The 25,317-nt window shown below is 46.8% G+C and overlaps 1 protein-coding gene across 1 annotated transcript in view; it reads left to right on the top strand.

The window, feature by feature from the left end:
* The window catches only part of TXNRD2 (thioredoxin reductase 2), a 58,765-nt gene that overhangs the window by 17,362 nt on the left and 16,086 nt on the right, over positions 1 to 25,317 (top strand). Inside the window, exons 9-12 of the mRNA XM_063144162.1 lie at positions 6,479 to 6,498; positions 8,320 to 8,411; positions 11,372 to 11,546; positions 24,196 to 24,332. Coding sequence (XP_063000232.1) covers positions 6,479 to 6,498; positions 8,320 to 8,411; positions 11,372 to 11,546; positions 24,196 to 24,332 — 424 coding nt within the window. The remainder of the gene's footprint in view (positions 1 to 6,478; positions 6,499 to 8,319; positions 8,412 to 11,371; positions 11,547 to 24,195; positions 24,333 to 25,317) is intronic.

The following is a 25,317-nucleotide window of genomic DNA, read 5'->3' on the forward strand; positions in this document are numbered from 1 at the left end:
GCACTCTCAGAATTTTCCTCCAACACCACAGTTCAAAAGCATCTATCTTCCTTCGCTCAGCCTTCCTTATGGTCCAGCTCTCGCAGCCATAGGTTACTACGGGGAATACCATTGCTTTAACTAGGCGGACCTTTGTTGTCAGTGTGGTGTCTCTGCTCTTAACTATTTTATCAAGATTTGTCATTGCTCTCCTCCCAAGAAGTCAACGTCTTCTGATTTCCTGGCTGCAGTCAGCGTCTACAGTCATCTTTGCCCCCAGAAATACAAAGTCTGTCACTGCCTCCACGTTTTCTCCCTCTATTTGCCAGTTATCAATCAAGCAGTTATCAATCAAGCAGTTATCAATCAATACAAAATTTCCTTGTATATTTCACTTATTCCTTTATTTATTACATTTCTATTCTGCCCCCAAATTAAAGCTCATTGGGCACATTACAAATGGTAATATTGATGGTGTTGAATGAACAACAATAATAATTTAAAGCATTGCACATTTTCTCCTGTTCCCAAAGTTCATCTCCCCTCTTTTTTTAATTTCCTTTTGCCAGTCTCTTGCACACGCCACAAGAGGGCAGCAAGTGCTTAGAATGCAGAGGGACGCCCGCTTTTATAGATTTGTTTCTATAATCCTGGACTCTCTGTACACCAACCTTCGCCAACCTGGTGCCCTCCAGACGAGTTAGACTACAACTCCTATTATCCTGCACCAGGTTGTGGAGAGCTGCCCTATACCCATTATGTCTTTAATCCAGTTCCCTTTGTTACCTGATATTTTTGCTCGGCAGGGTGAAAAATGTATTTTTGTAAAAGGAAAAGGAAAATGTAAACCTATACAACTTCCAATGAAAACATACCATTTTCTTAATTGGGCTGGTTTTAGCCAGCGTCTGATCTGTCCTTGAAGAAAATCCGGGGATTGCTGCGGCTTCCACAAGAACTTGTGCTTTGCACAGCGAAGAGTTTGCACAGGACCAAATGAAACTTGATTCAGACACAAACATATTAGAAAATCTCTCTATATACAGTATAACTCTGTTAGGATGTGGATGGGGCTACACTCCCCCTGAAAGACTGTGTTTGCAGTTTGGGGGTGCTCCTGGATCCGTCGCTCCAAATGACAGCCCAGATAGATGCGATGGCCAGGAGTGCCTGCTATCACCTTTGGCTGATACACCAGCTGCACTGCTTCCTAGAGTAGGAAGACCTAAAGACAGTAGTGCACACACCTCAAGGCTTGACTTCTGCAATGCGCTCTGCATAGGGCTACCATTGTACCTAGTTCGGAAACTTCAACTAGTTCAAAATATGGCAGCCAGGTTGGTCTAGGGGTGAGCATATCTAGGGGTGAACATATTACCCCAACATTAAAATCACTCCACTGGCTGCCAATTAGTTTCTGGGCAAAGTACAAAGTGATGGTCATTACCTTTAAAGCCCTAAATGGTTTGGGTCCAGGTTACCTGTGGGATCGCCTTCTCCCATACAGTCCGCCCTGCACACTCAGGTCCTCTGGGGTGAACTTACTTCAGTCAGCTAAAACTAGGCTGGCATCAGTTTCCCAGAGGACCTTTCCTTCTGTCGCCCCCAGATTGTGGAATGGCCTGCCGGAGGAGATTCGTAAAATTAACTCTCTGTGTGATTTTAAGGCAGCCTTAAAGACTAGCCTTTTCCAGCAGGCCTATCCAGATCAATGTAAAATCAAGAATTTTTAAGATGTATTGATTCCTGTTCTAATGTTGTTCCCCTCCTCGATCCAAATGGAGAGGCAGGTAAGAAATAAATAAAATTATTATTATTATTATTATTATTATTATTATTATTATTATTATTATTATTATATAACTCTGTTAGGAGTTATATGTGACATATAGAAAGATAGCAGCAAAGGAATATGCTTGACCAGAGGATATATATTAAACTGTTTCTTTATGTTGAGTTTGAAGAAAGTAGTAACAACAAATAATGAGAGACAACAAAACACAGTCTGTCCATTCCTTAATACAGACAACACACAACCCAGAAGACCAGTTAACTGCCTTTTTACAACTGCAACGGAACAGAGCAGGTTGTTAGAATGTTGGTCTAACTGGAATCAGACTATGCATAACGCAATATTTCTAACAAAACGTTGCGTGGTCCCTCAATGGTCGGAAGGGTTGGGCAAACGCTGAGGTCCCACACTCTGGCAAGGGCCCATTGACAAAAGCTCCCTGGAATTGCAGGCTGTTGATTCACCCGCCTCTTGCCTCTGGCCCAGGCAATGTTGGTGGTGAGAAGGAGGCGCATGGGATCCAGCTGCCTCCTTGCTCATTGGCTCTCTGCCTGTCAAATGAGCAAGTGGCAGCGATGAGGAGAAAGAGGAGGAGGAGCAAAAGCCGCTGGTGACACTGGCGGTGAGAAAGCAGACTCATTGAGGGAGGCAGCCTATTTATTTATTTATTTATTTATTTATTACATTTCTATACCGCCCAATAGCCGGAGCTCTCTGGGCAGTTCACAAAAATTAAAAACATTCAAAGTATAAAACAACAGTATAAAACCATACTATAAAATACAATATAAAAGCTCAACCAGATAAAAACAGCAGCAATGCAAAATTACAAATGTAAAACACCAAGTTAAAATTTATTTATAGAGTGTTAAAATGCTGGGAGAATAAAAAGGTCTTCACCTGGCGTCTAAAAGCATATAATGTAGGTGCCAAGCGAACCTCCTTAGGGAGCTCATTCCACAGCCAGGGTGCCACAGCAGAGAAGGCCCTCCTCCTGGTAGCCACCTGCCTCACCACCTTTGGCAGGGGCTTGCGTAGAAGGACCCCTGAGGATGACCTTAGGGTCTGGGCAGGTACATATGGGAGGAGGCGTTCTTTCAGATAAGGAAGTTCCTTCCTGACTTTTGAGCATGTTTTAAGTATGACAGCTTCCTGGATGCTGGTGTGGATGTATTTTGGTAGGCCTAGTTTCTGAAGGTTTTCTGTATAGTTTTTTGATGTGATGCTGGTGACTGATGTGACCAATGAAATAATCGTTCCTTCAGCCCATTGAGGCTGTCTTACCCAAGAGCCCTCCCAAACCTAGAGCCGGCACCATACCAGAGCATTCGCTCATCAGGAATATGGCTTCCAGCAATCCAACGCTATGAAAAGACGTTCACACGTCAGGAGGCTGGTTCGTGTATCGATCCAAAGCGACGCCCAGAAACAGCATCCCGTTCCCCGCAATAATAGGCACAGTCCTTGTCCTTTATCTATGCCTTTTCACATCGCCCACTGAAAAATACTGTTTCTCTCCCGTTCAGCCTTGCGTAGATGAAGAGGGGGGGGGTGTCTTTGGTGTAGCCTAAAAGGAGGAAACTCAATCCGCAGTTGCTTGCAGTATATCAGTCACCTCTTGAATTTTAAGGACATGATTTATGCGAGGGAAAATTTGTGTGTGTTTAAAAAATTGAAACAAAAAAGCTCAACGCAAGATTTATCCCTGGGAGAGATTCCCTCTGCAAATGTGGCTTTTGTCCAGTCCCTGTTAGTGCAAGTTGTAACAGGGAAATGTGGGAGTCTCGTGTTTATACGTTACATTCCTAAGCTTTAGTCAAAATAAGCCCTTGAGGGAGCTACAGTAGCAGTGCTGCACTTTATCAGCCAGTGTCGCAGGCGGCACGGGAGAGAATTGGACATTTTGCAACATTTGCAACATTTGTTTCGGTCAGATGGATGTCCCTTATAAAATGTTCCCATGGTTCGATTTCTTGTTCTGACTTTTGGAGGGAGGAAAAATTCTCCTTTAATGTTTCGTTTTATTTGTTTGCTGTATTTTTAAACCACTCCTTGACCGAAGTTCACTGGGCAGTGTACGATACATTAAAAACGTACCGTACAAACATGAAAACAAAAGATAAAAATGGCACAAGATGAAACCGACATAAAACCAGCCGCAGAGAATAAAACCAGGATGATCAGGGGTCTGGAAACAAAGCCCTATGAAGAGAGACTGAAAGAACTGGGCATGTTTAGCCTGGAGAAGAGAAGATTGAGGGGAGACATGATAGCGCTCTTCAAATACTTAAAAGGTGGACACACAGAGGAGGGCCAGGATCTCTTCTCGATCCTCCCAGAGTGCAGGACACGGAATAACAGGCTCAAGTTAAAGGAAGCCAGATTCCAGCTGGACATCAGGAAAAACGTCCTGACTGTTAGAGCAGTACGACAATGGAATCAGTTGCCTGGTGAGGTTGTGGGCTCTCCCACACCAGAGGCCTTCAAGAGGCAGCTGGACAACCCTCTGTCAGGGATGCTTTAGGGTGGATTCCTGCATTGAGCAGGGGGTTGGACTCGATGGCCTTGTAGGCCCCATCCAACTCTGCTATTCTATGATTCTATGATTCTATGAAACACCATCCGTGAGACGTAGCGCGATCGTGTGGGCAAAAAGCCTGCCCGGCTTTTCATGCATGCGTGCGTGCGGCCCGGCTCTTGGGCCCACCGGCACGAAGTAACGCGTCACGCTTCCGGCGCGTGGGACAGCAGAGGAAGCATCACGTTCCATCTGTCTCCTCCCTCTTGGCCTCTCCTGGCTTTGTGTCACCAAATCCCGGTCTGAGCCTCTTGAGCCCACCTATTCTCAGGGCAGAGTCGCGGTTTACAAGAACCGGACAGTTGCAAGCCTGCCCTGTCTGCACAGGATTCATCAGCGTGGTTTCAGATAATATCTCTGGGCACATTCCTGTCACCCGGGGCCCATGCGGCTGAGCCGAGGGCTGATGGCTTTTCAGCGGCACACCCGAAGCATTATTCGAAGAGCCTGCTTTCTTTCTTTCTTTTTCTTTTTTTGGGGGAGGCGGAATTATATTATTAGTACCTCTGGGGATTAGCGCTGACATCGGTATTATCCTCTCTAGCATCACATTATCCTTTTGAAAGGACCTATGAGTTCCTTTCGCTGGGCCACCCACGTCTCCGTTCGCCGTGCTGAGGAGCTGTCATCTTAATGTACAGTATTTGTGCATTCTTTCCATCTCTCCTTCTCTCTGTCTCAGTTAAAACGGGAGGATTCCCGTCCACAAATGATCTCTATTAAATAGTTTTACTGTATTTGAGGGTTTCTTAAAATTTCGAAGACAAAGGATGCTGCTGCTCTGGTGGGTGGGGTGGCTCTCACTCCCTGCCTCCAATAGGGAACAGCAGCAGAACAGGAGGATATCCCTCAACGCCTGAGGCAGACTCAGGTCCCGTGGGCAGGCAGCCTCACTTAGCCCCTCCATCCCTAGTTGCTCCCTTAGAATCATAGAATAGCAGAGTTGGAAGGGTCCTATAAGGCCATCAAGTCCAACCCCCTGCTCAATGCAGGAATTTGCCTTAAAGCATCCCTGACAGATGTCTGTCCAGCAGCCTCTTGAAGGCCTCTAGGTTGGGAGAGCCCACAACCTCCCTAGGTCATTGGTTCCATTGTCGTACTACTCTAATAGTCAGGAGGCTTTTCCTGATAACCAGCCAGAATCTGGCTTCCTTTAACTTGAGCCCATTATTCCGCGTCCTGCACTCTGGGAGGATCGAGAAGAGATCCTGGCCCTCCTCTGTGTGACAACCTTTCCAATACTTGAAGAGTGCTATCATGTCTCCCCTCAATCTTCTCTTCTCCAGGCTAAACATGCCCAGTTCTTTCAGTCTCTCCTCATAGGGCTTTGTTCCCAGACCCCTGACCATCCTCATTGCCTTCCTCTGAACACGCTCCAGCTTGTCTGCGTCCTTCTTGAATTGTGGAGCCCAGAACTGGACGCAATACTCTACATGAGGCCTAACCAGGGCCGAATAGAGAGGAATCAGTACCTTGCGTGATTTGGAAGCTATACTTCTATTAACGCAGCCCAAAATAGCATTTTGCTGACCTCCACAGTCTTGCTCATATTGCTTCTGTACCTGCACAAAAACAGTCATGACACCTTTGTTAATTTATTTGTTTGTTTGTTTGTTTTAATTGTATCATTTCCCCTCGAATTTGGTGCTCTACTTAACTAGTTCGCCCTAGGCGACCACCTGGTTTGCCCACATGGACGGGCTGCCCCTGGCTTTCTCCTCCCACCTGGAAGAGTAAGTCCCGCTGTGTCCACTACAGCTTACTTCGCGGTAAGTATGTTTAGGATTGCTGCCTAAATGTTTTCTTTTTCAAAATCGCCCCTTTAGAGATATTTATTTGGCCGTGGGAGAATGTTACGCAGTTTCTGGCTGTTTTAACTTTTCAAAATAGGCCTGTCAGTTGCTAAGCTCTGCGTATGGGTTGTTTATTTTTTCAACAAACTGTTTTTTCTCTCTCTTCATCCATGCCTCCGTCGTATGCAACCTGATCCATGTCAAATGTGCTGCCTTTACCTGTAATCATGCTACCAAGTTCCAGAAAATGATTTGTTTTAGTTACGACAGTATACACAGTCTCATTCTGGTTCTCTTTTCTTTTCTCCTCCCCTCCCTCTTTGCCCCGTTGAACAGGTTGGTTGTTGGAGCCAGCTGTATCTTTTGTCAAAGCTGTAATGATTTATTGTCATGCTTGACATATTTGTCTTTTCTGCGAAAGCTCAGTAGTCCAAAGTGCCACTTTTTAAAGCAGGCCTTGTTGAAATCCGTGTTGAAAATACAGTTAAGAGACCCAACTGCCTGATCAGAGGGTGTGTGCAGTGCGGGTGTCTAGCCCAGCCCTCTCCTTGTCTCGGGGGCTTTCTTCAAGAAGGACATGCATGCTAATGGGCAGTGTGTCCCCTGTATTTAAAAGTGGTACAGTCCCTGTGGTCTGAACTTGTACAGCCCACAAGAGCTGTACTTTGGAATTCTGCTGATCATACAACTTGGCTCTCATTTGTATAGCCTCAAGTGTAAGTAACAGTTCTCAAAATCTTGAAGTGTGCCTATGCTAGGAAGCACATAGAATCATAGAATAGTAGAGTTGGAAGGGGCCTAAAAGGCCATTGAGTCCAACCCCCTGCTCAATGCAGGAATCCACCCTAAAGCATCCCTGACAGATGGTTGTCCAGCTGCCTCTTGAAGGCCTCTAGTGTGGGAGAGCCCACAACCTCCCTAGGAAATTGGTTCCATTGTCATACTACTCTAACAGTCAGGACGTTTTTCCTGATGTCCAGCTGGAATCTGGCTTCCTGTCACTTGAGCCCGTTATTCCGTGTCCTGCACTCTGGGAGGATCGAGAAGAGATCCTGGCCCTCCTCTGTGTGACAACCTTTCAAGTATTTGAAGAGTGCCATCATGTGTCCCCTCAATCGTCTCTTCTCCAGGCTAAACATGCCCAGTTCTTTCAGTCTCTCTTCATAGGGCTTTGTTTCCAGACCCCTGATCATCCAGAACCTAGTGTAGTGTAGTGATTAACGTGTTGGACTGGGACTCTGGAGATCCGGATTCTAGTCCCTAGTGGCCACAGAGATCTCTAGGTGACTTTGGGCCAGCCACTGAATCTCAGCCTAACCTACCTCACAGGGTTGTTGTGAAGATAAAAAGAAGAGGAGGATCACGTATGCCACCTTGGGCTCCCTCCGCCTTGGGATTTAAATGTGACAAATAAATAAATAGACATGCATAGAATTGCAATTTTACATTGCAATTCTATGTATGTCTACTTGGAAGTTAGGCGTACTGAGTTGAATGGGCTTACTCCCAGGCAACGTGGGCATAGATTTTAGCCTTAGTGTGTCCATTTGATCCATGAGTTGCAGCACTGACCCTGTGCAGCAATGTTTACCCTGTGCAAAATTTAAATTCTGGGCCAAGAAAAGTAAAAATGCCAATACACAACTCACCCCTTTTTTATCCCTACAACAACTCTGCCAAACAGGTGAGGCCAGAAGATAAGTTACCCAGTCCTTTCATGGCTGAGCATACCTTTTTTTGAACTTTGTGGGTTGTATCCATTGTTAGTCGAACTTAAGTCCCATTCGTTTTAATGGGTCTGCTCTAAGTCGGGTGAATGCCAGTGAGGTAGCGATAAATTTGGAAGTGCAGGTGCTCATAAATGCCCCCCAAGGAGAGTCCAAAAATTCAAACAGTGGTGTTGATCCATATCAGCAAACCAGTTTCTTCATCTCCTCCAGGAGCAAGTCTTTTGTAAATGACTGGCTTACATTCGCATAACAACAACAAAAATTGCATTACAACAGAGGACAGGATATTCTTTCTACATCTGGATTGAAAACTGAGCATCTCCAAAGGGCACGAGGGAACCAGTTTTGAAACTGGCTACCTTGCGCTGTTCCGTTGCGGTTCTCGTGAATTTGGTTTCTCTGAAGTCGAGCTGACCAATTCTTTTCCTTGACCTGGAAACTCGCCAGACGTTTCCCTGGAGTGCGCCGGCTTTCTCACGGGCCTCGGATTGGACGCCACGGTCATGATGAGGAGCATCCCACTTCGGGGGTTCGACCAGGTAGCGGATGCCGTTGTCGGCCATCTTTGATACTCTTGGCTTTTTGCTTGAAGTGGCTTTTTTGCTTTCAGGTTGTGCTGTGCTTGTTTCGCTGCTTTCTGCTTGTAGCCCATGAGGGCACGAATGGGAGTTTGTGGGACACTCAGAGTCCTGGGTTATTAGATAGCAAGAACAAGTTTATACTAAATGGCCCTCCTTCATCCAAAGAACCCAAGGCAGCTTCCAAGATCCTCCTCTCCACTTTATCCTCACAACAACCCAGTGAGGTAGGTTAGGTTGAGAATCAGTGACCAGCCCAACATCACTCAGAAAGCCAAGCGGGGACTGGATTGAAGGATCACGAAGGACCCCCTGTTGAGATAAAACGAGAAACGGGAGCCGAATAGGCCCAGAGACACGAATCGACGCGAGGCGACAGGGAAACGTGGGCGTAACACGTTTTGGATTAGAACTAACGCTGCTGCTTTGACTCTTCTACCAGTCACGACTGCCGGCGTGGAAAAAAAAATTGGAATATATAAACGTCCCCCGAAAACAGCACTTAAGTTCTCCTGTGTGGGCGTTCTTTGTGATCTCTCCATTATGTGATGAGTGGCGTCATCCTTTCATGTATGACAGCTTGACTTTTTAATATCAACAGCCATGGCATCTTTTGAACAAGGCTGTCAGGGTGTGTGTGTTTTCCCCTTGACGGCCCCGTGGCATTGATTCAAGCGTCTGGAGGTGTCTTTGGCAAAGGCGTCAGTTTCCTTTCCTCAAGGAATGTTTCAGGATACCTTGATCAATGAGTCATCTGTTATTGACAAGGCATTTGTCAGATGCATTGGGTTGGAGAGGAAATAACCTTTATGTCCAGGGTTGGGTCCCCATCTAGACCTCTGGGTTTTCCTAGAAGTCCCCACCCCCTTTCCCCCTGACCCCACCCCTTTCCCAACCACCTCTTCCCTGGTCCCGCCCCCTTTTCCCCAGACTGCCCGTCATTCAGTGATTTCCAAGCTTTTGTGTAGGATTTTTTCAACCGTTTCAAAAGGTTGAAATGCCTCTCCTAGGGCTTCGTGACTGGCAGTGAGAGCTTTGAGCTGTTGTTGTTTGTATTTTATGCTCCACCCTTTGGCTTCCAACCCCACCCACCACCAGAATGTAGCCCCTGCTTGATGTATTACTAAGAACATCAGAAGAGCACTGCTGGATCAGACCAAGGGTCCATCTAGTCCAGCACTCTGTTCACACAGTGGCCCTGTTGACCAGGGACCAACAAAGCAGGACACAAATGCAACAGCACCCCTCCCACCCATGTTCCCCAGCAACTGGTACACACAGGCTTACTGCCTCGGATACTGGAGGTAGCACTTAGCCATCAGGGCTCATAGCTATGGATAGCCTGCTCCTCCAGGAATTTATCCAACTGCCTTTTAAATAGGGCTGTGCTCCGCTTCTCTTCGGTTCGGAGAAGCAGTAGTGAGGCAGCCTGATTCGCCTCTGGAAAAGGCGGAGGTGAAGAGAGTTGGGGGGGGGCTGCGGATCAAGGCGAAGAGGATCGCCTCAATCCAGAGCTCCTGCGGCGACGGCGATGGAGCCAGGTAAGGGGGCAGGGAGGAGGGAGGCTTACCTGTGTCCGTCACAGGCTTCAATTGAGGCCCCGGTTGAAGCTGGAAGTGAAGGCCGAGGCCTCTTCCGGCTTCAAGCCAGGGCCTGAATTGAAGCCCGTGGCTTACCTGGCGGCAGCGGCGTTGTGCATGCAGCGACGGCAGCAAAGCTGGATCTCGCTCCTCAGAGTAGAGCGGGGAACGGGCGGATTGGCCCAAAGAGGATCGGGCCACGAAGTGGATCGGGGGGGGGGGGGTCTGTGCACAACCCTACTTTTAAGGCAATCCAAATTGGGTTTAGGTAGGGGGTTCAAACAACTAGATTATTCTCGTTGGTCCCCAGTCTCTTGACATGGCACAGTTTGGGTGCCAGGAACCAGGTTGGTACCTAATCCCTACTCTATATTGCTGGTGCAGGAGACTATTATGTATTCGTTGCTATGTATCGTTATTATTGTTAGGCACTGTTAGTTTCTTTGGTTTAAAATGGGGAAATGTGACAGCCCTCAACTGGGAATGATGGAAACTGTAGTCCAAAACATCTGGAGAGCACCAAGTCGGGGAAGGATGGGTTAGAGTTTCAGGCTAGGACCGGAGAGGCCTGAGTTCAACTTGCTGCCTCAGCCACGAAGCTCACGTGGTGACTTTGGGCCAGTCACCAGTCGTCAGCTTCGTGTACCTTGCAGGATTGTTGTGAGGATAAATTAGGAGATGGAGGGGAGGGGAAACCATGACTCCTTAGGATCAATGGCAGGAGAACAATGGTCCTAGGAGGTATAGTCTAAAACATCTGGATGGCGTCACATTAAGGAAGGCTGCTGAAATACTAGAACCCAATGGGGTCATCCCATGAAGGTGATTGGTGGGAGATTCTGGACAAATAAAAGGAAGGATTCCTTCACACAGTGTATAAATTATGGAATTCACTACCACAACGTGTAGCGACGGCCACCAATTTGGATGGCTTTAAAAGGGGGTTGGATAAATTCCTGGAGGAGAAGGGTATCAATGGCTACTAGCCCTGATGGTTATGTGCGGCCTCCAGGAGCTGAGGCAGTAAGCCTGTGTGCACTAGTTGCTGGGGAACATGGGTGGGAGGGTGCTCTTGCACCCTGTCCTGCTCATGGGTTCCTGGTCAACAGCTGGTTGGTCACTGTGTGAACAGAGTGCTGGACTAGATGGACCCTTGGTCTGATCCAGCAGGGCGCTTCTTACGTTACGAAATAAATATATAATATACAAGTACACATTAGGTGCATGGGATTACTTGTACAGTTCTTTGGATCTTTGTGTGATTGAAATCTGGATTTCTGAGTGTGTGTTTTACATCTTGTGTTGTTGTTTTGTTTATTTTAAACCTTGCTGCTTTTTCAGCAAATGGCTGCCTTAGTAACGGATTACATGGAAGACTACGGCACTCGGTTCCTGAAGAAATGCAGCCCCACGAAAGTGAAGAAGACAGATAACGGCAGACTGCGGGTGACGTGGAAATACGTTGATTCCGGCAAAGAGAAAACGGATGAATTTGACACGGTGATGTGGGCCGTAGGTAAAAAAAAATTGAATATGTTTCTAAACGACCTCTAGGTACCTCCTAGGTACCTCCAGTCCAGTTTGCGCCCATGTGAGTGCCGTCGCAACATCAGGTGGTGTTTTGCGTGTGTGAATGGTCTATCGTTGGTGTCTCCAGTGTGATACTTGTGGCATGTTTGGCCTAGCTAACCGATCTGCCTATGGAAACGTTTTTGAACACGGGTTGCCTTTATGCTAGATTGGGAGCGGATTGTGTGTGCGATGATCCGTTCGCCTAATGTACAAGGTTGCCTATTGTACCGTAACATGGGCTATTGCGGTATGAATCCATTGAGGGAATGAGAGACGGTTCCACCGGAGGAGGACAGTGAATGGGTGTCTAGTTAGCAAATTCCGCGATGCGCTCTGGGGGGGGCTGCCCTTAAGGCTGCTCCGGAAGCTGGAGCTAGTGCAGAACGCAGCAGCTCAGCTGTTGACGGGAGCTGCCCTTTTTCGGCATGCAACTCCTTTGCTGGGGGAACGGCACTGCCTGCCTGTTGACTACCGGTTTTGGTACTAGTGTACAGAGCCCTGGGACCAGGGTACCTGAAGGAGAACCTTCTCCTTTACCAACCTGCCCGATCACTGAGGGCGTCGGAGGGCATGCTCCTGGTGGTTCCACATGGATCTTTGGCCCGACTGGAGTCCACCAGGAGAAGAGCCTTCAGTGTGGTGGCCCCTTTTTTTGGAATTCGCTGCCCCTGGAGGTCAGGCAGGCACCAACATCGTGCTGCTTCCGGTGCCTCCTGAAAACAACTCTTTTCCAGGAAGCCTTCCTCAACTGACAAGCCACTGTTTTTTATTGGTAGTCTGTTTTAAACTGAACAATTTTAATATGCTGTTTTAATCTTTTTATCTTTTTACTGTTTCTCCCCCCCCCCCATGTTTCTGTGGAATCCAACCCGCTTCATCAGATGCATGAAATCCTCATGGTCTATTTCAGCCTTCCCCACCCTGACACACACACCCCCAGGTGTGTTGGACTGCAACTCCTATCATCCTCAGCCAGCCTGGGCTGGCATGATGGGAATTGTAGTCCAACACATCTGGGGTTGGGGAGGGCTGGATTAGTTTGTGCCACAATAAATCACTTAATCTTTAAGATACCACAAGACACTCTCTTTTGCGTTGTCTCGTTGGCAAAGTGTTCTCACTCCAATCGTTTTGGGGAAAGGGACATCACTTCCTCCTCCATCTGCAGCTTCCAAACCCAGCCTCCTCAGTGCCTGCTATTTCACCCCACCCTCTAGGATTACGGATTAAGCCGGTTCACAGTCGAAGCTACTTAATTGATGTGCAGTCGGCGTGTGATTCATTGTTTTTCCTTTATTCTTTATCAACACACCCACTCCAGGTGTCTGCGATCATAGAGTGGGAACCTCAGCTGGGCTGAGGATTTCCTGCCCGCAGGTGTGCCAGGGGCAGATTCCGAATGAAAAGGGGCAGCTTGTGGGTTTCGTTTGAACTCGGGCTTCAGCCGAGTTAACTAGTTGTCTCCCTAAATCCACCTCGACAGTCTGCCGCTCGGTGTTTCAGACGCACGTTCTTGCAGAGCGCTGCAGGGGCTCAGAATCGCACACAGGTACCTGCGGACAATAATGCGGAAATTAGGTTTCCGCATTCTGCATGCAAAGGGAAACGGTTCTTTTAAAAATTGCCGTCAGCCTCCGCTGGCTTTGAAAAGCACACAGGGTGTGTGTGTGTGTGTGTGTGTGTGTGTGTGTGAAATCACCTCCCTGAGAAAAGCCTTACGGAAACGCTTTCGGATTCTCTCGCCTCCGCTCCGATGTTTCGCCCGTGCAAAATTGCCCAAATGAAATGGTTTGGGCGGCAATTTTTTTAAATACTCCTTGGGTATTTGTTTTCTTCCCACCGCCGCCGTATTTTATTGGGTTGATGTTTTAGACGCAGGGGACGGGCAACCTTTTTGAGCCTCGCGAGCATTTCGCCAGTTTGCAAAAACTGTCTTGGGCACTACCACAAGATGGCTGTCACAATGGTTGGTTCTTCATGTTTTAATTTGGTGTGGAAGACAATCATTGTTTTCTATTACTGTGTTTGTATTCACTCTTGGCAGCTGCCTTAAGAGAGGGTTTTTTTGGTTTTTTTACCCATAAGGAAAGAGTTTAAATCAATAAATAAAGAAATAAATTAAACCAGCTTTGGTGGGGGAAATGCACAAGGATTGACTCGTTTATGAACAGGTTAGAAGTAGATTGTCATTTGCCCTGGTTCTTTGAACAAATTATTACTTGCTCAGTGTCGGTGTAATATAGATGCAGAGGTTTAGAGTAGCAGGCAGTTGCCATCCCAAACCGTGTAATAATTATTTGCTATATGATCTGAGTATCCCAAGTCCAGTTGTTTTCCGCAGCAACCTGGTGCTCTCCAGTTGTGTTGGAAATGATGCAAATTGCAGTCCGACACATCTGGAGGGAATCAGGTTGGGATAAGGTTGCTGTAAACCCTCACCCAAAAATAATTCCAATAGAACTCAGTGGAACTTCTGAGCAGACATGTATAAGGTTGGGAAGTCAAGGCCAATAGAAGAGTCTTTCTTCAAAACGGTTGCTCAAAACATCTCCTTCCTTTTTCATCCTCAATTTATGATGAGCCATTTGCCTGGCCTGGCATTACATGAGCAAGACTGGGGCTCACATTCCCCCAGGTGAATTGATTCCTTCCCTGACCATAGTTTCATGTGAATTGGCCCAGTTCGCAGGTATGCATCTTGGCTTCATAAGCAAAGGTATGAATGAATTTCATTGCTGTGCAATCCATCCTTGTGCCATCCCTTCTGTCCTCACTGCACTGTGATAGGCCATGATGTCTTGAATTAGCCATCATTTCCCGTTATGTCCAAACCAGGAAACAAGGTTAACCATATTTGGAATAACCCAGGATCTTAAACCATGATTTGAAGTTGGTTTACGAATCCTGGCTTCTTCCAAATCTGATAGCCATAGCTCTCCAGTTCTGACATAATGGAAAACTGGTTATTTGAAGACTTCCCTGGTTAACTGTGGAGGGAAGAGGTGACATGAGGATGGGCCATGTGCAGAAAAGTCTTGTTCATATTTTAGCTTATTAATTGAGAGGTATACATCAGAACCCAGCTTGCACCTGCCCTCCAAACCAGAATTGGAAGCCAACGATAGCCTCCGATTCTGGTTCAGATGAACACATGTAAGCCATCATTTGCCAAGTCAGGATGCAATGGCAAACTATGATTTGCCACAAATCATGAAGTAGGCCACAGAATCAGAGCACACAAAAAGCGAGGCAGAGGGGTGAATGCTTGAGCCCAAGGCAGAGCCCCAGAATGCTCAAGCCATGGGTGGACCAGGTCCGTTGGGTAGTCTTGAGTTAGTCTTCCTCTATAAACAGCGCTCCCATTCATCCAGCCTTCTTCTTATTCACGTCTTGGAACATGTTGAGAAATGTAATGGGCCCGTGGATCGAAGGCCAAGCCACTGAGAAAAGAGACTAGCATTTCTCATGGAGCGACACGTTAGGAATGTTGTATTATGGTATTTTATTATTGCATTTATATCCCACCTTTTTTCCTCCAAGGAACCCAAGGTGGCGTACCTAATCCTTCTCCTCCTCCTCTCCATTTTATCCTCCTAACAACAACCCTGTGAGGTGGGTTGGGTTGAGAGTCTGTGACTGGCCCAAAGTCACCCAGTGGGTTTCCCATGGCCGAGTGGGAACTAGAACCCGGATCTCCCGACTCCCAGTCCGACACTTTAGCCACTACTCCACACTGGCTCTCAATATCCCAAGCGATGCAAAGCTGTTGTTAATTTTTTCTAGACAATCTTTGTTTCGCTTCAGTCACTTTAAGTCCCATCAAAGGGATGTTAAATGCAAGTGACTTTGGCTGCAGTCCTCTATTCCCTTTGAATGCCATGTGGGCTTAGTTCCGAGTAGAGATTGTACCCAACCCCCAAATCTATTTGCATGATCCTTAGTCCAATTTGTGTTACAAAATCCCGAGGTCCAGCTGCAGCACTTTGCATTTGAACAGTGCTCTGTTTATCAAAACAGTTTCCGTAACCATGTGGGCTAGAGCCTTGTCAAAACAGGGAGAGTCCCAGGATGCTATTGTATTCTATCCACGGTTGCATACAAATGCTTTGGCCAATTGTTGTTCATCCCCCACCCTGTCTTACGATGACATTGCCTTGCGCAGAGAGCTCTCGGGATTGTTCCAAGAAAGGTCAGTGCCGTTTTGGGGCATGTAGGAACCCATTTCACCAACCCATTAACGTGAAAAGCCCATGACGTGGACGATAAGCTCCATTTCTCATTGACTGATTTCGACAGGATGAATCCCAGCTGTTCATTTTTCTCCGCCTTTGTGACTGGCTTTGTGGATTTAATCTTTCCCAAGAGAGTGGGGCTGGGGGCGGCCAGGGGGGTGAGGGAGAGAAAAAGGAATGGCTTGGAACTCACTGGTGGGTTTTGTTGATGTCATCGTGTGTGTGTGTGTGTGTTTTCCTGAGATCCAAGCATCTCCTTCTCAGAACTTTTTAGTCCTACCATGTGGCTTACATTGCTCTCCCCGCTGTCAGTCCATCAGCAACACGGAAATCACTTCCAAACATATCTGTTTTAACAAGAACTGCCACCCTGAATCTGTTGCAGAGGGTGTGAGATGGATCCTCTGCTGCCATGATAGAGATAAAACTCTAAGAAGAGATGTACTGGGACAGACCAAAGGCTTCCTTGGTCCAGCATTCTGTTCCCACCATGGATAACCAAACGCCTGTGGGAAAGCGACGAGCAGAACATAAGCGCCACAACTCTCTCCTGCTTTTGTTCCCCAGCAACTGGCATACACAGGCATACTGCCTCTGATATACTGGAGGTAATATATAGCCAGCAGAACTGGTAGCCATTGTTATCCTTCTAACAACATCAGAACATTAGAAGAGCCCTGCTGGATCAGACCAAGAGTCCATCTAGTCCAGCACTCTGTTCACACAGTGGTCAACCAGGGACGCACAAGTACGACATGGTGGAACAGCACCCTCCCGTCCACATATGTAGGTTTACTGATACTGGAGGAGGTTTACTGATACTGGAGGTAGCACATAGCCATCAGGATTAGTAGCCACGGATAGCCTTCTCCTCCAGGAATTTATTCCACCCCCTTTTAAAGCCATCCAAATCGGTGGCCGTCACTACATCTTGTGGCAGCAAATTCCACAGTTAAATTAGGCACTGGGTGAAGTGCATAATTTATGCACTTCCTTTTCTCTCTTCTGAACCTCCCACCAACCAGTTTCATGGGATGACCCCATTGGGTTCTAGTATTCTGAGGGAGGGAGAAAAATGTCTCCCTATCCACCTTCTCCGCACCATACATAATTTTGTACACCTCTATAATGTCTCCCCTTAGCCTCCTTTTTTCCAAGCTAAACAATCCCAGCTGTTTATTTTTATTTATTTATTTATTTATTTATTTATTTATTTATTATTGCATTTATATCCCGCCTTTTTTCCTCCAAGGAACCCAAGGCGGCGTACATAATCCTCCTCCTCCTCTCCATTTTATCCTCACAACAACAACCCTGTGAGGTAGGTTGGGCTGAGAGTCTATGACTGGCCCAGAGTCACCCACTGGGTTTCCATGGCTGAGTGGAGACTAGAACCCAGATCTCCTGACTCCCAGTCTGACACTTTAGCCACTACACCACGCTGGCTCTCAGCTGTTGTAACCTTCCCTCATAGGGGAGATGCTCCAGGCCCTTGATCATTTTAGTTGCCCGTTTTTGTACTTTTCCCAGCTCTACAATATCCTCTTTTAGGTGTGGTGACCAGAACTGTACACAGTGTTCTAAGTTGAATTTGTCTAATCCCTTTTAGAAGACATCCAGGGCCATCACTACCTCTGGCGGTAGTGAATTCCATCCTTTAACTATGCACTGTATGAAGAAGTCCACCAATAAGCTTCATGGGATGAGCCTGGGTCCCAGCTTGGCAACCGCATCAGTTCAGATTACCGAAAAGAATGGGGTGTGGGATTTGTTGTTGTTTTCGCTTTGCTTTGGAGCTTTGTTTTGATAAATCCCGTATGTTGAAGCATCGCTTCAATCCCCATTGGGTATAGCCCTGCAGAGAAGGAAGAGGCTTGAGAAATTGTCCCCAGGGCCTTGGCTAGCCGTCAAGTTCTTAACCTTTGGAACCAGGCTGAAACCACTAATGCATCTTTGTGAGTTTAGGGACCGCGGAAGACTATTCTCTCTAGGGTGGTGGTGGAACTGCAGTGTGATTGTCTGGGACGCCTGGATGTCTTGTTATGTTGAGTTGAAGAGATGTTTTAAGACCTCCAGAGGTTTTGGAATCTCGGCTTTCCCAGCAATTCATGTATGAAACCAGGCCTGGCCCAAGACCTTTTGCCGCCAGAGTTGAAGAACATGATGGCGTCCCCTCCCATTCTAAGTACAAAAGCCAAGGGGACTGGCAGGTGGATCTGTCAACAACATTATTGATGGGACAACATCTTCCACTTCAGCTGAAGGCAGCAGGCAAACTTAAAAGGGGGGGGGGCAGAGCACATCGCCCAGCACACAATCTCTCCGACGACAACTTGCTGCCACCTCCCAGTGTCTGCTGCCTGAGCTGACTGCTTCGCTCTGCTGAATGGTAGAGCCAGCCCTGTATGAAACAACGTTATGGATGTGCTCTAGAAATGAGAACCAAAACGTCATGTCGCAAGAGATGAGAAAGTACTTTTCACTGACCGAGACTCCATTGCATAGGGGAGGGTCATCTCCAGTCCGTGGGCCTTATCTGGCCTACAGAGTTGCCCAGTTCGGCTCTCTAGAGTCTAGAGAGCCACTGCCTGCCAGAGTGGCCAACACTGGGTTAGATGGACCTCATGTATGGCAGGTTCCTATATTCCTAAGTGTCCTTAACCACTGTCTGCATTCCATTTATCACACTCCGAAGGGTTTAACCATTTGGAGAAAGCCGATATGAAAATGAGTAACATGTTGGGACTTTTGAACCCCGGAACTGGAAGTTAGCTAAGCCTCTGTAGACATCCTAGAGAACTTCACGAACCAAAAACGGCAGTGTCCGTTTGATCTTAACGGAGGGGATACTGAATGGGTTCTTCCTTTCAAAATCTGAGCTAGTATGGCTGACCTCCAATAAAAAATCAATGTGAAGCTTCCTACTCAATTGCTGATTTCAGAATTCTGCCCAGAGCACACTCGGGAGACTGGACGAAGTTTTCCCGTTGGACTTGCTAAGTGTGTTTTGCTTGGTTTCCTTCATTCTTAATACCGGGGCGATGCAGATGCTGAGAGAGATTGGAACCAAAAGGTTAAGTGTTGTCCTGCAGGTTTTGATGGTGTCTGAGGTTGTTTTCGCCGCAATGTTAAAAACGCCTCGACGGGCAGGTTGATAAGGGAGGAGAGTCTTGCAGGGCTGTTTCTCGCTCTCAAAAAAGAAAGAGAAGCCTGTGCCGGATCGCGTGCTTAACTTTTTCTCTTGGCTCTGCCTGGGCCGGAAAAAGGGGAAACTGAAAAAGCCCCTGTCAGCTGCCCATTTGCCCAAACTTCCAGATTTCTTTCTCAGCGCACAAAGAAATACAACGGTAGGAAGTTGTTTCACATCCGAGCCAAGATAAGGTCTGGGAGGTTTATTATTTTTGGTGCCTGATAGCATCGGGGCCGGGGAACAGAGGGCAGAGAAAGGAACAGCAGATCTCCGTCCCACGGGGACGGCGGGGGGGGAGACGGACAGATCGCCGAGTGCCGACAGCTTCACTCAGCGTTCCCAAAGGAAGTGTCAGTTTCACCGGCTGAAATTAATCCACCGAAGTCCTCGCAGAGGTATTCAGATCGGACATTGTTTCGTGGGGGGTGGGGGTGGGGAACCTGGCTCTTACGGCAGATGGATAAGGCCATGAATCATATGTTTATTTATAATGACATCCCCCCCATTGAGGAGCCAGGTTTTCCTTTTGTTTAATAATTTCCTACATCGACATCAAAGGCTTGAAGTGGTTTTATCCTTGGTTTTAGAATGCAAACGCATTTCCCATTCTTGCTCTGCCGCCGCTCGAAACGTTCACATCAAACGCTCTCCGCAGAGAGGACGGGCTTATGATGCCCTTTTCCTCTAGGCGGGCTCCCAAAATTAGACGCAAGCTTCTCAAAGGCTGTGTTGAGTTGGGTTCTGGTTCTGCCGGGTCCAAGGTCTACGGCCATATTAACCTGAACTCGTCTGATCTCGGAAGCTAAGCAGGGGCAGGCCTGGTTAGTACTTGGATGGGAGACTGCCTGGGAAGACCGGGTGTTGTCGGCCAGGTCCAAGTCATCCATCAGGTTCTTTGGGTTGTTTCATCTTTTTTTTTAATATATATATATATATATATATATATATATATATATATATTAAACTCTATTTAACAAAGCGGTTTTAAAAAGTTAAAAATATATATAAAAACATACAAGTCAGACAGCGTTTCTAATAAATACACAAACACAATTTCTGTAGATGCCGAACCGAGATTGTTTCCTTCAATTTACTGTGGTCAGAGGAAGATTTGTTAAACCAGAGTTGGATGCCACATCTGTACCATTGATGTAATCGAGAAAAGGAGACCATATTTCATTGAATGGGTCATAGCTAAGTTGGCCCGACGAGACTCTGCGGTGGTAGGTTAATTTTTCAGAGCAGGCTATATCCCACACTTTCCCTTTCCATCCAGTGAGTGTAGGGCCCTTCGGATCCTTCCAGTGTTCGGCGATTTCTAAACGAGCTGCCGTAAGGAGGATAAATACCAATTCTTTATGGGTAAGGGAGGGGTTTAGAGCGTTGGGCAGGGACAGCAGGGCCAGGCTTGGTTCTGGCAAGATAATCTGATCAGTTTCTTTGGGTTGTTTCATCTTGATGACGAAATTAACCTGATCGATAATTTGGATCTGGCAGAACCAGAGAAGGAAGCCTTCCTCCTTGAGATGTCTGCTTCCAATTTCCCTCTGCATGGGAAATTGGTTTTCCTGGCAGTCTCCAAAGGTTGCCTGGAAAGACTTGCTTCTGTTCGTCACCTTGCAAGATGAACTTGTGATCCATGGTGTGCAAGTGCTTCAGGGCCCGTCGTAGTGGGGCATAAGATCCAAGACTTGGCAGGGAGGCATTTAGGGTGTCGATAAATTTTGCACATAGGCTTCATCCTGAGTATTGCGTCCAGTTCTGGGTACCACAATTCAAGAAGGATGCAGACAAGCTGGAGGAGGGCAACGAGGATGATCAGGGGTCTGGAAACAAAGCCCTGTGGGGAGAGACTGAAAGAAGTGGGCATGTTTAGCCTGGAGAAGAGAAGATTGAGGGGAGACATGAGAGCACTCTTCCAATACTTGAAAAGTTGTCAGAGGAGGACCACGAACACTTCTCCATCATCCCAGAGTGCAGGACATGGAATAATGGGCTCAAGTTGTAGGAAGCCAGATTCCAGCTGGACATCAGGAAAAACTTCCTGGCTGTTAGAGCAGTATGACAATGGGACCAAGTATCTAGGGAGGTCATGGGCTCTACCACACTAGAGGCCTTCAAGAGGCAGCTGGACAGCCATCTGCCAGGGATGCTTTGAGGTGGATTCCTGCATTGAGCAGGGGGTTGGACTTGATGGCCTTATAGGCCCCTTCCAACTCTACTATTCTATGATTCTATGAGGGTAGTGCCCAGCCACGGTCATTCTGCAAACTCAAAAATAGCACTGACAGAGCTCCATTGAACCTTTCCGTTGAGCAAGCGGTCAGCCATTGCACTCACGCAAGCGGTTGTGCAAGGCGTCGCACAATCGATTGACTCAGAGTTATGCGTAACTGGTTGCACAAGCATAAGGCACCGCCACTTGCTCAAGCCGCTTACACAAACATGAGTTGGATTCTTCTTTTGCACGGACTTCAGAACCGAGTTTCCGCTGGCGCAACGTCGTCTGAGCTAGCGGAATGATGAGGTTGGATTCTGCCCAGAGTTTCCTGGCTGGAGTTTTTCTATTCTACTAGAAACGCCATCCCTCCTGGTGACTAGGGGCAGGGACATATTGCTGTCACAACTTCACTGCTCCACGTGTTGTAGTGGAACCAGGGTTCACGGGGAAACAGTGCCAGGATTTTTGTTTTTTTTATCAGCAGGAGCATTAACAGGCCCAAACTCATGGAAGCATAAAATGCAGCTGGTTGCCACGAATTTGGGGGTCTCTATCTCTTTTCTTGTGACTCAAGGTTATGATAGACTTAAAGTATTACTGCTCCAAAGGTTTAAGGATACTTGGAATGAGGGTGAGATAGTGCATCTTGTTGACTTCTCAGACAAATGGTTAGGAATAAAACCATTATATCTCGACAAGGGTTGCTCCTATGAAAAGATTGTTAATGACGTTTTTGTAGCAAATTTTATGCTCTTTAATTTTGAACTGAGACATCTTTTCTGTGAGATTACAAATAATAGAGTTATTGTGCGAAAACTGGATTTTGGCCACCATTTTCCAAGATGGCGGCCGTTAGGAGGATTTCCTGAGATGCGCCTATATCTCATTTTAATATGTTGTTGTTGTTTATTCGTTCAGTCGCTTCTGACTCTTCGTGACTTCATGGACCAGCCCACGCCAGAGCTTTCTGTCGGCTGTCGCCACCCCTAGCTCCCCCAAGGTCAAGTCCGTCACCTCCAGAATATCATCCATCCATCTTGCCCTTGGTCGGCCCCTCTTCCTTTTGCCTTCCACTTTCCCTAGCATCAGCCTCTTCTCCAGGGTGTCCTGTCTTCTCATTATGCGGCCAAAGTACTTCAGTTTTGCCTTTAATCCCATTCCCTCAAGTGAGCAGTCTGGCTTTATTTCCTGGAGTATGGACTGGTTGGATCTTCTTGCAGTCCACGGCACTCTCAGAATTTTCCTCCAACACCACAGTTCAAAAGCATCTATCTTCCTTCGCTCAGCCTTCCTTATGGCACACTTGTATCACAATGTGCATGCTTTTTATGCTAAGCCGCTCTACTATTTGTATTTATCCTTTCCAAAATGCCTGGTAGATTTACCAAATATTAAAATGAGGGTAGCCTTTACTCGGGCAAGATTAAATGTTCCCCCGTTGGCAGATCGGATGGGTTGGCATAAGGGAGTTCCTACAAAGGACAGAGTATGTGGTTGCAATTCTGTGTCAATTTAAGATATTATTCATGTACTGTTAGAATGCTCTGTTTATCTAACACAGATTCCAGAGCGGTGAAAATAGGTGTAAACAGTAAAAGAAAAAAGAAGATTTAAAAAGCAAATTAAAATTGTACAATTTAAAAACAAAGGAACCAGAAAAACAGTGGCTTGTCAGTTGAGGAATCCTTCTCGAAACAGAGTTGTTTTCAGGAGGCGCCGGAAGTAGCCTAGTGTTGGCTCCTGCCTGACCTCCAGGGGCAGAGAGTTCCAAAGAGAAGGGGCCACCACACTAAAGGCTCTTCTCTTGGTGGACTCCAATTGGGGCACAGGTCCATATGGAACCGCCAGGAGCATGCCCTCCGACAACTTCAGCAATTGGGCAGGTTGGTAAGGGAGAAGGTGCTCTGATCTTAATGATCTTAGAATCAAATATATTCTTCCATTGTTAAGATCGTTGAAGGGAAGGTCATCCCTTGTAATGGTTTGTTTTCTATTGTCTGATGCTGAGAAGTATGTATTTTTCAGAACATGTATCTTTCTATTGTCTGATGCGGAGAAGTATGTATCTTTTAGAACGTCTAAATTCCTTGTCAATGCTCTACAAATACGTGCCATAAAGTTTAAAGGCTGTTTGGAAAAATATTTAACACTTTATGGTCCATTAGTAGAGTTTTACACTGTATAGTGGTTTTTCGCTGTAATTGTGTATAATGGAAATTCACTAAGATACAATAAACTATGTTTGGAGCGCTGACGTCATCTGCTACCCCCCTCGGAATTCCCTGCTGTCTCTGAGCTTAGCTGCCAATCTTACAATAGCTTTTCACAGCAACAATATATTGTTCCCCTGTGGTAATATAAAGTATTTTGTGGTGGCTCAGTCTTAAATGGACGATGAAGTCCCATCAGCTTTACATTAAGACTTCCTCCTGGAGATGAAAACTGTTCCAACTTGACATGGATGAGACCAGCTCCCGGAACTCTTGGACTCTCCCTGGGAGGTTGGCTATGGAGTCTGTCATGATGAACGCCTGCCCTTCAAAATTCATCACTGAACCACCTGGCTCAGCCTACTTCTCCAGCCTGTCCCTGGACATTGTGTTGAGTGACAATCTGGCCAACCATTGAACAGTTCGTGAGGCCCTCACTTAGGGCACAAATCACATGTTCTCTTTCTCAACCAATTGCATTGCACTTCGGTCCGCCTCCCCCAACTTGATGTCCTCTAGATGTGTTGGACTACAACTCCCAGAACCCTCCCAGCCATGCTGGAAGCTGTAATCAAATGCTCCTGCAGCGTTCCGGGTGGAGGAAGCCTGAGCTAGATTTTACAAATTTTGATGGAGTGTGGTTGTTGTTGACGATTTTGTTATTAATATTTTTTAGAACTAAACTGCTAAAAACATACACCTCTCTGTTTAACCAAGGTCTCTCTTTCTCTTTGCTGAAGGCCGGGCTCCTGACACCAGAACCCTTAACTTGGAGTCTGTTGGCGTGAAAATAAATTCTGAGACGGGAAAGATCATTGTCGATGCAGGAGAAGCTACTTCTGTTCCTCACATTTATGCCATTGGAGACATAACAGAGGTAGACGTCTGTATAAACTACTGTATGTGGCAATAACAGGAAACCTTCCTTTTGTTCCTGATTAATAACCAGTGCCCATTTATCATCATGTTGCAGCATATGTATTTAGGCCCCACCTCCTTTTCTTTCCATTTTGGAGAAGCACAGCATTTATGCCAGTCCACCGGAACAGTAATTTCCTTCGTACGCAACACCTCTGCGTGAGGGATTATTACTGATCCTTATCAGGCAGCCCATAATGTGGCTGGCAGTGATGCCTCCTTATCTACCCAATATAATTTCCGTCTCCGAAACAGACAGGCTTCGCTGCCCACAGAAGCCCAATTCACAAGCTGAATATGAGCCAACGGTGTGCTGTGCCTGCAAAAACGTCACATGCTAAATTGGGCTGTATTAACAGACATATAGCTTTCATGCACGATACTGATTCCCTTCTATTTGGCTCTGGTTAGGCTTCATCTTGAGTACCGCATCCAGTTCTGGGCATCACACTTTAAGAGGGATGCAGAGAAGCTGGAGGGGGTTCAGAGGAGGGCAATGAGGATGATCAGGGGTCCGGGAACAAAGCCCTATGAAGAGAGACGGAAAGAACTGGGTCTGTTTAGCTTTGAGAAGGGAAGGCTTAGGGGAGACATGCTAGCACTCTTCAAATACTTGAATGGTTGTCACACAGAGGAGGGCCAGGATCTCTTCTCGATCATCCCACAGTGCAGGACATGGACTAATGGGCTCAAGTTACAGGAAGCCAGATTCCGGCTGGATATCAGGAAAAACTTCCTGACTGTTTGAGCAGTATGACAATGGAACCAATGACCTAGGCAGGTCGTGGGCTCTCCCATTCTAGTGGCATTCAAGAGGCAGATGAGAGCCATCTGTCAGGTATGCTTTAAGGTGGATTCCTGCATTGAGCAGGGGGTTGGACTCCAGCAGTGGGTTGGCTGCCTCTTGAATGCCTCTAGTGTGGGAGAGCCCATGACCTCCCTAA

This window comes from Elgaria multicarinata, chromosome 18 (assembly GCF_023053635.1).
Source record: "Elgaria multicarinata webbii isolate HBS135686 ecotype San Diego chromosome 18, rElgMul1.1.pri, whole genome shotgun sequence".
Lineage (NCBI taxonomy): Eukaryota > Metazoa > Chordata > Lepidosauria > Squamata > Anguidae > Elgaria > Elgaria multicarinata.